The following is a 13,946-nucleotide window of genomic DNA, read 5'->3' as shown; positions in this document are numbered from 1 at the left end:
TTTTAAGAATAGGCAATACACAGGAGAAATGCAAATATCAATAAACATATGAAAAAATAATCAACCTCCCTGGTTGTTACAGTTTTCCATGGTAGTGGGACAAACCATCCCAATATTTAGTGACAAAACAAGCATTGTATTATATCAGGAACTCTGCAGATCAGAAATTTGGACAGGTTACAATAAGGACAGCTTGTCTGTGCTTCACAGTGTCTGAGATCTCAGCTGGAAAGAGGGGGACAGGAGTGACTCAGCAGCTGGGAGCGGATATCTTCCTAAGGTATCTTCAAAGACTCCTCTCTCTGGGGGTTGATGCTGGTGTAGGCTGGAGCTGTCAGCCAGAAACCTATGTAGCCTCTCAAGTTGCCTGCGATTCTTAGTAACATGGTGACTGGGTTCCGAGACTGAGTGTCCTCAGAGAACCAGGCATAAATTGTATCATCTTTTAAGACCTAGCTTAAAAGTCATATACAGTAGTATCAGTTCTGCCTGAGTCACAAACTCTCTCAGATTCAAGAGAAGAAAATATAGATCCTTCCTCTTGATAAAAAAGAATGTTAAAAGGGAATATAGGACGTTATTGTAACCATTTGGGGAAAATCTCTATGCCATATCATTTATCAAGAGAATGCAAATCAAATGACTCCAGACCATTTATCATACATCAGATTGATAATTCTTTTCAGTTTCATTCATTCATTGGAAGAAAGAGTAGGAGGGGGATAAGGAAGATAAGAAAAACAAAAACATTGGACTAAATTTTAGCCCTGTGTTTTTCCCTAGTTTAAAAAATCCTTGGCCTGGGAAGAATTTATTTTTGTTCAAAATGTTATTAAAAACTGGCCATTTCTTTTTTAGAATATGAAGATTATTTATTTTGTACACTCTGTTTAAATAACAATATATTTTCATGTTTAAATAAACAAAAGCAAAGAAATTTTGTTCTTAATTTAACTGATCCTTCAACATTAGAACATATACTCTACTGAACATAAAATTGAAATTTTCCCCTGTACTTTATAAGTGTAGAAGTGAATAATAAAAATTGTATGTGTGTGTGTTTGTGTGTGTGAGTGTGAGAAAGAGAGAGAGAAACAAGGGGATACACCTTTTCTTGTATTTTAGCTTTTTAAAGAATAGTTTTGAATTATATTTAGGAAAGTAAGAAGTTCAAGTGTAGCTAATTATATCTGATTTTTAATAAACCATACAAGTATTATTTTGTTCCAAGAGAATTTTCCTATATAAAAGAATTCATTAAATTTAATAAATGATTTGTAATTAATGGGTTGATATTTCTGGTGAAGTTTAAAGTGTTACATTGTTTTTTATAGTAAGTACAATAGCATATAGGAGAGTATTTTTACCAAAACTATTAGAACAGAGAAAACTTTTTCCAGAAAGAAGATACATTTTATGTTCTTTACCAAAGCCATCTGGGTTCTCTTAATATAAATGTGAATGTATAATTTTATATTTATTTACTGTACCTGTGATACTTATATAATGGTAATTGTTTAGTTAACTACAAAGTATGTAGCAGAAGATTTGCATATCTTTCATACAACTAGATTGCTGCATACACTGTTATGCAAGTCCATAATCCCACCCTGATTTTGGTACCTAACACCATAGAAATAAAGGCAGGGGATTCAGGAACTAGTAAGGAACAATGAAGAGTGCATGCTTTTTCCAGCTATGCTGCAGTAATAGTTGAAGCTGCTTTCCCCACATCATCTTTTTGACACTTGCAAGAGAATAATATATTCTTCTTTTGCAATTGCTAATAAAATACAAACACCAAGTTAGCAAATTAAAAAGTTAAATTTCTCGGAGTAACATGACTCATCTATATTGCATATAAGAAATAAATATTTTATTTGCTGCATCATTCAATTCAATTTCTCAGTATACATTATTTGAAATAGAAGTGAATTAATTTTTTTTTATGGCTGCCTATTCTGATTTTCTCCTTTTAAACCATATCCCTGAATCTTTATGCAAGAGGACAATCTAAAAGAGTGAAATTGATACTGAACAAGAAAGCAGAGCATAAATCAGTTTCTACTCCAGGCAGCGCTCAGTTTATAAACTCTCTGTTAGTGATCTGTTTTGTTTTTGTTTTCAAATTAGGAATGTGCATTCCCATAGAGCCAATGTTCTAATCTGTTATTTTAGTCTTGTCCACAAAAGCCTTTTTATCATTAATAATCTAGAAATACGATGTATTTCCTCAAACAAGATAGAGAACAATGCAGTTGTTCTCTTTATATTGGACACAGGTTGTTGAGGAAAAGCCAGTTGAGGAGGTAATATGGAATCTTTTGTGTGTTTCTGTAGGGGATTTCAGAGAACTCTTACTAACAAGTTACAGTCCTTTATTACTTCTAATTACACTACAAAATATGTGACTTTCCTTATCCTGCATTACCAATTATTAAAGCCATTTTCCATTTATTTTGGGAGGCAAAGAGTTACTCTGTTCTATTGTTGGGGTATTGGCCCATGTCTTGTTCTTAAATGGAATAAAAGAGAACAGGAAGAGAAGGCAATTAGTGAGCTAAGAAGAGATGATCTTCCTGTGACAATAGGACCACTTGGGCGAGGAGGAAGGCAAGTGGGGAGGAGGTAATTTGGGTTTGTATGTTAGAAAAGGAGGTGGCAAGAGTGAGCTGTCAGGTGTCCATCTGAACAGGACAGCCTGTTTGCTGCCTAAGCTGGATGTGATGGTGAGGTGGCCAGGGCGGAAGTTTGGAAAGAGGACAATTGAATTTTCATATACATGGGATATCCATAACCTAGGGTGAAACCAAATATGTTTGAAAAGATTTCAGCAGATAACCCAATACTTTAAATTTCCTTGTAATCAATGAATCTAGTTCCATTTTAATGATCCTAAGCAGACACAGGTGTGGAGAAAGGTTTAATCTTTGGAATTTGCTCTTTAAATAATGCAGTGACAGGATCCCATTTGTCATCCCATCATGGAGATCACGCCCTAACAGATGTACACATTTACCTGCAAGCAAAGAGTAAACAGGTGTGTGAGGTGGGTGTGTTAGGGCAGGAAACCAAAGGAGGAATTTATGCTTCTAACTCTACAAATGGTAGAATCATGGGTCTTGAATATGTCATAAGAAGGAAGAAAACTACCTACTATGTTCCAGGCTATAGAGGTGCTTTGGTCGATTTCATTAGAGTTATATATATTTTAATAATCTTTTTGATAAAATGGTAGGTAACTGAAGTTATAGATCAGGAGCAAATACCTTGAGACTATAAAAATAACCATAAAAATTATATCTTTCCAGAGATGAGCTGGGGGAAATATCATTTTCTTCCTTCTTTGCTCTCTTAACAATTGCACCTTGAATTTCCTTCTAACAGTTGCACCTTCATATGACTTAAAGCTATTCCGTTCATTTCTTTCTTTGAAATAGCAACAACAATTGTTATTATTATTTTTTATTTGCCCCTAGTTTGTGCCAGGTATTATACATATAATACTTAAAATAAAAAAATTCAGAAACTTTTTTATAATATGTAGAATATAAATTTTCTAATCTTCATAACAACCCTTTAAGCTAAGTCATACCACTACTTAACAGATGAGGAAATTGAAGCTTAGTAAGTTGTAATATGTATATCGCATTATACTGATGTGCACTTACTTATACACATAAAGATTTTTGCTGAGGCTCATAAATGCAAGTGTTCAGTTAAAGATAACCTCTGTCATCAAATCTTTCAGGTTAAACACTTGCAATGATCTAAAAAATCAGATGAAAAACAGGGGGAAATGATTGAAACCTGGCAGTAAAAATTTACAATTCAATAGCGTGAATAAAATGGAATTAAAACAAAAATAACTATAAAAATGAACAATATTTGACAAATGTACTGATCAGCATATCAATAAATGAAACTTTAAAAACATTGCAAAGAAAAGGTAAGCTGATATGAAGATCAAACATATACGTGCTTTTCATCAAATTGATATTTTTGTTCTGGGAGTGTACTGATTTTAAAATAAAGTGCTGTAGACTTTCACTAAATGAAGTCTGGTGCCATTACAGATTTTTTCCCCAAGTCCAGTTTATTTGCTTTGGCTTTAGCTAAGCATTGTGGGGGTTGTTATTATGTAAACAGAAAAGAAGCTAGCAGATTTGCAAAGTACAAGATGAACATATTTCTGAGCGTCCTAGAGCTTACACCACCAGATTCTGGCATTTTGTCTCAATACTGAAGACTCCAGGTCCCTGCAAACATTGCTTTCTGATTCCTAAAACTATAAAAGTTTGAATTAAAATATTAATTCTCCACATCATTGCCTCAGTATAAAGTAACTCTAGCCATACATATAAAAATATATATCTGTATAAAAATATGAGGTGGCATGTAATAAAGTTTTTATTATTATGCATTTTAAAATGACTATATTGCCCATGAATGGCATGGCCATAAAGTAATTAAATGGATAGGCAGAGAAGAGTGGCTGTAAAATATCCATCATATTCTGTGACAGTTTGTATAATAGCATATACAATGCTTTATTTTCATAGTCTTTCTCATGTGAAACTCAGCACTTTCTTACAAAAAGAATGATGGCATAATAGCCTAAAACTTAGAGTGCATGGAAATAAGGCTAGCATTTTCCAACCTTAATATTGTGGTTTCCAGATTTCCTATATATGTTCTGCAAAGAGAACAAGAAAACCAACTACATTTCTATTCTGAAATCCAAAAAGAAGCTTCCAAAGGATAAAATTGATAATAACCAGAGTAAAATAATTTGTATCTCAGTCCAAAATCTATCCTAGACTCTACTAAATGTTTTAAATGTTTTGTTAAGAGGTATTTTATAGTGACTGGGACAGAGCTGGGTGCATAGTGGACCTACAGTAAACAATGCTTGAGTTAAACAGCCCATTCTTTCGGAAAAGAGCTCCTACCTTAAAAAAAAAAATTATTTTTCTAATCCTGTGATTAGACTAGTTTCTATAGAAACAATTGACTATCATTTTGGTTTCACAAGACCTCCATCCACATAAAGAGAAAAGTGGGTACTGAGTTTGTAAAAGTAGCATAGACTTCATGTGATTGAGAAAAAGTCAAAGGCTATATGAAAAGACAGCTACGGCCACATCATATGGCTAAATTCTCTTTTTCAAAGGCCATTGGGACAGAGTGGCAAGAAGACAGTAGAAGCAGAGATAAAGAAGAAAACATTGTCTTTTTTCCTTTGCGGATTATTCTTTATGATTATGGAGATGAGGAGACAGCAGGGATTAGAAATCTGGCCTGGATTGGTGATTCATCACAAATGCTGATATCAGGGCACTAAGAATTTGTGCAAAGACACTTTAGCATGAAATCTGCCCCAGTATGGCAAGATTGCCTGCTCAGTCATGGAAACCTAAAAACTTACTCTTAATGGCATATTTTTAACCTTATTGGAAACAAAGCATGATAAAGTCATGATCAGTTAAGTGTTATAATATTTTAGAAACTTTAGGTGTCTTTATGTTCTTTTCTTTCCTTTTCAATGCCACTTAATGCATTGATTCTTAGTGTCTCACAAAATTGGGGAAATATTAGGATAAACTTCTGTTACTAGTTATGAGCCTAATTGCCCTAATGTGCCTATACTTTTTAATGCATTCTACTGACTTCCACAAAATAGCTATGCATAGCAATTAGATAGAATGTACCTGTTAAAGTTTGTATTCAGGTAATGATCAGCATTCTCCATAAACACCTCAGTGTAAAACTAGCTCAATCATAAATTATCAAAATATTTTTATCAAGTGTCCAAGAGACAATACAGAGAAACCCATTTTTTTGGCACCTTTTGTTTTTATATGATCCTGGGGTAGGATTAAGATTAAGAAAATGTAATGCCATCAATACTAGAGTAATGATGAGTTTTCATTCCTTTCAAAAGATAAATCTTTGAACATTCAGCATTCTAAATTAAATAGCCAAAAAATTTCACAATTTATGTTAATTTTTCAAAAATTATTGTCCAAAATGTTTTTGGCATCTTTAATACTCCTTACTTTTCAAAGAAAAATTTTCTTGGCTTTTCTCTACCCTCTGTTCTGAAAAGTTAAGAGTATTCAGTGTACTTTACTAGCCAAAGAGATGTCTTTGATTTAATAATATCCTGATATGCTTGAATGTTAGGATGTTGTCTCTAAGGGCTTTTAGAAAAGTTTTTCTAAAGTGCAACATACACGTAGACACCTCTAAAGGCTTTTAAAGTCCAGAGCTATAATGTTAAGTTTTTCCAGTACATTTATATGTGCCAGACATTGTGCTGAGCACTTACTATTACCTCATTTAATTTTCTTAACAATCCTTTAAGGCAGGCACTATATGATTCTCATTTTACAGGAAAACAAATGCTTAGAGGGATTAAGCAACTTGACCAAGGTCACACAGATAAATGTCAGAACCAGAATTCAAACCCAAATTTTTCTGACTTCAGAGATGCATTTCAGGATGAAAGAAATATTTCCCCAGGGAAATTCCACATAGATATATAACTGCTGAAGTCTGTCACCAATAAACTCTAGATTTATTGCTTGCCAAAACTATTTTCGAAGCTATGCTTCCAGGCTTAATGACTTCTATACCTATAGAGTCCGAGTGAACATTCAATTTATTCCAGGTGAAGTGAAATAAGACTGATTCTGTGATGCTTTTACACAAAAGAAATGACTCATGAATGGTTAAAGTTCAAACTCTGTATTGGCTTTGCTAGGAGAACTATTTATGGAAAAATGGGTCTTTCATCATTATTTCTACAGCCACTTTGAGTAAACGATAAGAAGCTATTCTGGCTAAAATACTATTGACTTCATGTACCCACAGAACTAGATAGTCTAATGTGAGGACTTGAACTAGTGCATAAAATTTCTTGACATTCTTGGAATTCAACATGAAAGATGAAAGCAATAATAAGTAAATCAAGAGCAGCCAGTGTCCCCTGATACAGAGCTTAAATGCTTATAATACACATTGACTTCCTAACTTCAACCATCATATAAGTAGCAAATCAGGAATTTAGTAACCATCTGTAATTGGCTGTAAACAACGAAACTTCTGGAAGAGGGTTAAAGCTTTGAGCACCAACTGTCAATGTGAGCAGCATTTACCATTAACTATAATATTGATAATGAATGTATTGTTAGTGCTTATTTTACTGTCAACATTGAAATATTTGTTTTCATTCCCCCCAAAAAGTCAGTATGTAATGAATAAAAATACAGTTGAAAGCAGTACTTTGTTTACTTATGAAAACACAGACTTTCATGAATCACAAAATATTATTACTCACAATACTCTTAAGAGGTTGATCTCTGCCATTCTATAAGAGTAGAAGTTATCATGCTTTATTTTAGGATGCATTCCTAGAAGAAGCTAGAAGAAAAATATAGTTAAAATTTTTTTCAGTCAAGGTCCCAACAAGAAATAGATGGTATATTCAAAAAGGTTTTACCTGGAAAAATTTAATGAAAGGGCATTTACAGAACTGCGCTTAAGGTTAAGGCAACCAGCAAAAAATATTGTGGCACCTCAGGACAGCAACAGGAAGCGCCATGAGGGTTGGAGCCATGGAGTAGGAGCCACCTGAAAGGAATTTTATAGAGGAACTCAACATTGCCAGCACCTGGCAAAGCAGGAAGGAGCAGAAGGAATCAATATTTAAGTCTCTTGTCTCCTTCCACCGTGCAGTCTCTTGCCTATGCCTCTCATTGGCCAAAACCATCCAGAAACCAGAGATCCAGGGAATTCAGCCTATAGAGGAGGCAGTCATCTTGGGCACCGAGCAGAAAAGAGAAGGGCACGGGGTAGACCTGAAGGAGCATGAATAAGTAGCACAAATCAAGTTTTGGTCTCTAAGTGTTTAAACAGAAAAGAAAGGAAGTGAAAGAGGGAAGGAGGAAAGGAGAGGGAGGGAGATGGGAGAAGGAGAGGGCACATGAGCATGAACAAGAAAGAAAACAACTATGATTATCTACATAAATATCATAATGTATACAATACTAAAAAGTAAACAGCACATAGGAAAAATTTATAACAGACCATAAATAGAGAATATAATACGTCACCCATTTTAACATATAACATCAAGAATCTAATAGACCAATTAGCAAAATGACATAAACAGATTGTTTCCAAAAGAGAAAATACATGTGGGCTAGTAGACATAAGAATGTTTAGTATAATCGGTGGTCAAAGAAATAGCTATTAAAACCAAAATAAGATCTATTTTTCCTACTGAATTATCAAAAAAAAGTAATACTTAATACGAGCAAAGATACAGTCAAATAGGTCTTGCATATATTTTTAATACAAGTATAAATTTGTGCAGTATTTCTGAAAATTAATTTAACAATAATTCCACTTTCAATATTATGTCTTAAGGGAATAGAAATGTATATAAAGATCTGGGCACAAGGATGCGCATAACAGCTTTAATTACAATAGACAAAAAAGGAGGCAAGTGTTCAACCTTAATTGAATGGTTAAGCAAATTTCACAGCATTCTTTCCATCAGATTTTGTGGAGGCATTAAAAACCATGTTTACAATGAAGTTTTTTTGTCAGGGTAAGCAAAAATGAAGTATGTCAAATTGTATGTACAATATGATCATAGCCACGTTTAAAGGAAAATATTAAAGGAAAAATGTCAAAATGTTAATAATTGTTTCTTTGGATAATGAGAATATGGTGATTATTTTTCCTTTTGCTTCTTTGTACTTTTGTGTACTTTCCAAATATTCTAAAATGAGGATGTATCCATTAATTGCACCAGTCATTATCCTGGGACCTGGACACACAAAGCTCATGAGGCAAAGTCCTTGCCTCAAGTTGCTTATAATCTAATATCTTATTTTTATATTGTTAACTTCAAAAATTATAGAACAAGAAAGCTATTGTTTATTTAACTAGAGTTGGTGAGTAGCATCCCATCAGTTTCTCATTTGATTTCTTCCCTCACACCACCTTTCCAAGCCCAGAGGCTTGGAATCCTGGCTGCTTCATCTTCAAAAATATAACTAAAACCTATGCAAAGTAAATCAATAAAGCTTTCAGAAAAAATAAGACAATATCTGTAAGGCCTCAGAGAAGGCAAAGAGTTCTTAAACGGGACACCTTAAATGAAAAGAAAAAAAAATGGTAAATTTGTTTGCTCATTATTAATGAAACAAAATGGTAAATTGTACTAAATTAAAATTAAAACTATTCATCAAAACACATAATTAAGAGTAAAAAGGCAGGTCACTAAAGAGAAAGAAATTTTTACAATTCATATATGACTCATATCCAGAATATATATAGTACTCCTACATAGCAATAAGAAAAAGGCAGACAACCCAAGAGAAAAATGAGCAGATTTGAACAGGCAATCACAAAAGGATAAAATAAACATTGAAAGGTTTCTAAATATTAGTAATCATGAAATGCAAATGAAAACCACAATGTGATATCATTACATTCCAAATTAAAAGACAGATATTAGCCAATGTGAACAAAGATAAGGAGCAACTGAATTGAACTTTCATACACCCCAGGTGGGAATACAAATTGATATAATCACTTTAGAAAACCACTGGACATCTACTAAAGCTGAATATAGGGAATCTCGCGATCCAGGAATTCCAGTACTGGGTCTATACCCAAGAGACACACATGCAGATATTCTTCTCATTACATTTGTAGTCGCCAAAAACTACAAACGATCCAAATGTCCGTCAGCAGTAGAATGGATAAATACAGTTTAGTGCACATGCATAAGGGCTACTTTCCTGTGATGAGAATTAACTACAACTACATATAACATTTATAAATACCACGAGCGTAATACCAAGTGAAAGAAGACAGACACAAAGAGTACGTACTGCATCATCTGTTTATGTGACATTCAAAAACAGCTAAACTAATCTGTGGCATTGGATTCAGGATCACTGATTGTCTTCAACAGGGAGTGCCTGAAAAGAGGGGAGAAGGTAGCTTCTGGAGTTCTAGTAATGATCTGTTTCTTAATCTGGCTGGTGATTATACTGGTGGGTTCCCTTTATGAAAATTCATCAAGGCATACTCTTTTATAAGTATATTAAACTTCAATTAAAAATTACATCATATATAGTTATATACATATGTGACATACATACATATACACATACATGCGCATATATATGTAAAATATAATATAAATGTATTTACACACACACCATCCAAAATGTAACCACTCCTGACCTCTTCTACTGTTCTCTCCAGTCCAAGACTACTGCAAAGTTCTTTGCCCTAAATCCTTTCTTGCATCCCTATAGCCTTCACCTGTAGTCAGAATGATAATTTTTAAAACTGAAGCTAGGTCATATCTGTCCTTGGCTCATAACCAGTAGTAACTTCACTTGTCAGTCAGAATAAAATCCTCAGAGGAGATATATATTCCTAACAGCCTACATAAAATAGCCTCACTACCCACACTTGTAACTTTTATCCCTTTACTCTGCTTTATTTTCTTTATAGCTCTCATCACCAACAGACATGTCTTTTACTAGGTTATTTATTTATAATTGGTCTCTCCACCACTAATATATAAGCTACTTGAGAGCAGGGGCTTTATCTTTCTGCATTATATCCCTAACATCTAAAACAGTGTACCTGACATAATGTAAAGAATGAATGAGTGAATGAATGAAGATAGTCACCAAAGAACATAGAAAATAGAATGTATATATTTAGTCTACTTTTGTAGGTTAGGAAACTAAAAAAATGAATTACATTAAGAAACAAAAAAATATTACTTGATGTTTTCGTAAGTACAAACCAGGTCATCTTTTTTCTCTCTCCCTCCCACACTTCGTTTCTTCCTCTTTCACCTACCCCATACCCACACATACACACATACATGCTCACGTGGGTATAGGTACAAGGAGAATGAATGGAGTAAGGACAATTCTCCTAATTTGTGGAAGTAAGAATGTAAACTACCTTGGCCAATACAATTTATACCCACTTTACTTATGTCATCATCACAAAATATATTCTATATTATATATAAATATATGTGTATAATTGCAGAGATTATATAATCCTAGTGGCTCAGAATAAAATTAGAATGTCATCCATGTGAAGATTCATCATATTGGAATTAGGTGTTTTGTATGAGCCTTGTTTTTTGTACATATGGCACGTGACAGTACGTAATATATACCATAGTAAAGAATCTATCATTTTTCTTGCCAAGAATATATGTACTTAGGACATAAGGTTGTTCTCTTTGGCATTTTGTGTAAGAAAGATTTTCAACCAAAGTAAGACCATTTTGTTTGGTCCATTAACGATCAGGCCCTGAAGATGCATTTTTTGAAAGTGAATATGTCCAGAAATTGAGATTATTTCAGTTAGAAGTCTCACCTCTCTGTTCTCAGAATGAATTGTAGAGCCCCTGGAACAGACAAGGGTGTTTAATTTCTTTTTCTATATAGATATCAATTACTTTTCAAAGGGCTGACCAGTGGGATTTGTCACTTGGCAGATCATCTAAAAACGAGCTAAATGTGCAAATGTGCATGTGGGAGGAGGGGACGTTCCAGTTTGGTTGTCAATCTAGTTGACCCTTCACGTCTGGTTAAAAATTTTTTTAAGAAAGGACAGTTTTTGTCCCTTTTAGTTAGTTAATAACTGACTACACAGTTTTGTTGGTTTGTTTTTTAATTGAAAAAAATGGGAAACTTAGTGATAAAACCCCAATACAGGGTAAACTACTAGTATCAGTCTTCTTCACTTCCTCCCTCTCAGAAAGCAGTTAAGCATAATATCAAGCCATAACTTTAAGAGTGGATTAGATAATAAAATGAAGCCCAAGATACATTGAGTGTAACGAGGCCAATGTCAGAAGATCATTTGTTCATCAAGTAGTTAATGTCTTTTAATAAGCAGAAAATGATGGTTAAAGGGAATGATGGCTTTTACTTTTGAGTGCAAAATAACTGTTAATGTCCGAGGAGAAAGCAATACCAAAGTTTATTCTGAAACTGACTTACAGATCAGGAGGCCAAAGTGTGAAGTAATGAGGACATGTACATAACTCCAGTTAGAAATTGTGGCTTCATCTTATCCCTATGTCTTGAAAGTTGTATAACCTAGGGCAAGTTAACTACTCTGAATCTCAACTTCCTAGAGACATAAAATGAGGATGGTAAAAACACCTATCTTGCAGGGCTTTTGTGAAGATTACATGAGGTCTTAGATCCAAAAATGTTTTGTAGCCAAGAATATGTGGTGATAATGTATAGGATTATTACTGTGCTTAAATAATTCATTGACTACCCTTCTTGCCTTCTCTCTACCTCCTAAAGCCAGTTCTCTAAGGTTTAGCTAAAGTTCACTAAAGTACCTTGACCAATATCACATATCTAGTAAGTGGCAGTCAAGATTCGAACCCAAGCCTGCTTTGTTAATTATTAACCTCTAACATTTTAACTTACCTTACATATCTGTGTTTGTCTTTCTATCCCTTTATATTTTTGTCTTTGGTATGCCTGTAATGAGTAGGGTAGAGGCCTATAACAAAGATGACTAAGGTGTGGTCCCTGTACTTAAGAAACTATTATAATCCATTGGCAGGAAGATAGATAACAGGCCAACAAATCTTTAAATAACATGGAAGAATTTAAGAGATCCGTAAGGGATGGAGCATCAGTCTCCTCATCTGCCACATGGGAATAATACCTTACATAGCTGTTGATAGGATAAATTGAAATTCTTGTGTCAAGTGTTTGTCAAAGACTGTGACTCATACTAAGTGCTCAGTATATGGAATCTATAATGTTGCCAGTCCCAGGATAATAACTAAGATATAAAGCTAGAAAAGCAACTTGGCACCAGATTTTGAGAGCTCAGTAAAAATAATTGTGCCAAGGTCAGTAATCATTCTTAAAGGAAATGAGAGTTGATGTTATTTCACATTACCTTTCAAAATTGATCGTAATTGAGATGGAGTTGTTGAAAACAGTTGTAACTAGTTTAAAGGAGATATTTATTTGATATACTAAAAGGAAAGATGATACTTTCAAATTTGATGCCCTATACTTTTTCTTCCACAGTAATTAGTGAATGCCAACGGCAGGAACTGGAGTCTGTGAGCTACTCCTCTCGCTATGCTCTGGGCCTCTTTTATGAGGCTGGTGTGAAGATTGATGTCCCCTGGGCCGGGCAGTACATCACCAGTAATCCCTGCATACGCTTCATCTCCATTGATAACAAGAAACGCAATATAGGTCAGTACCCCCATTATTTCCCTTAAATACAGTAACAATGGTGGGTGTAGATCATGAAAAATGCTGTTTAATTGAGTGTTGCCATTCTGCACAGAGCAAGCATTTAACTCCAAGCCACAGGGGATAAAATTTAATGTCACGTTTGGCCAATAATAAAATACACAGTGAAACCAGCAAAGTTTTTCAGAAAATCATTCACCACATGGTTTGTATTACTGAGTTTATGAAAATAGTGTCAAAAGGTTTAAGATTTCAGAATGTCCCAATTTCTATTGCTTTAACATGAATCCATCTGTATAGAAATGTATCTCTCATCATTTGTTTCATGGTGAAGTTTGTTTTTTGTTTGTTCGGTTTTGTTTTTAAAATTTGATAAATGCTGTTCTTGTTTCTAGTTCACAGACTAGGGGAAAAAAGGGGGTGAATTTTATAATGTTATGAAAATCCCTCACTTTAATATAATTATATTTAATTTTTGTCTAGGAGACAACATACAATTATTTTGTATACAGTATAACTAAAAACAATAGGTAAAATGTTTCATAAGAGCTTTATTAGAAGAGGATAAAATCTGCACTCTACTCTTTGTTGTAGTTAGTTATAAAAATTAGACTTGAACTGCAAGAATAAATATAACTGGTTCAT

At 33.9% G+C, this 13,946-nt stretch overlaps 1 protein-coding gene across 5 annotated transcripts in view; it reads left to right on the top strand.

Moving 5' to 3' along the window:
* Window positions 1-13,946, top strand: part of RNLS (renalase, FAD dependent amine oxidase) — a 242,906-nt gene that overhangs the window by 166,301 nt on the left and 62,659 nt on the right. For 4 of the 5 annotated variants that reach the window (XM_036223803.1, XM_036223800.1, XM_036223802.1 and 1 more), the window contains exon 5: window positions 13,128-13,301. The exons of the other annotated variant lie outside the window; for it this stretch is intronic. In XM_036223803.1, the coding sequence (XP_036079696.1) occupies window positions 13,128-13,301 (174 nt within the window). The remainder of the gene's footprint in view (window positions 1-13,127; window positions 13,302-13,946) is intronic. 5 annotated transcript variants of the gene reach the window in all.

The sequence above is a fragment of the Rousettus aegyptiacus genome, unplaced genomic scaffold (assembly GCF_014176215.1).
Source record: "Rousettus aegyptiacus isolate mRouAeg1 unplaced genomic scaffold, mRouAeg1.p scaffold_m13_p_6, whole genome shotgun sequence".
Classification (NCBI taxonomy): Eukaryota; Metazoa; Chordata; class Mammalia; order Chiroptera; family Pteropodidae; genus Rousettus; species Rousettus aegyptiacus.
Note: the sequence above shows the minus strand (reverse complement) of the source record. Positions and strands in the feature narration are given on the sequence as shown.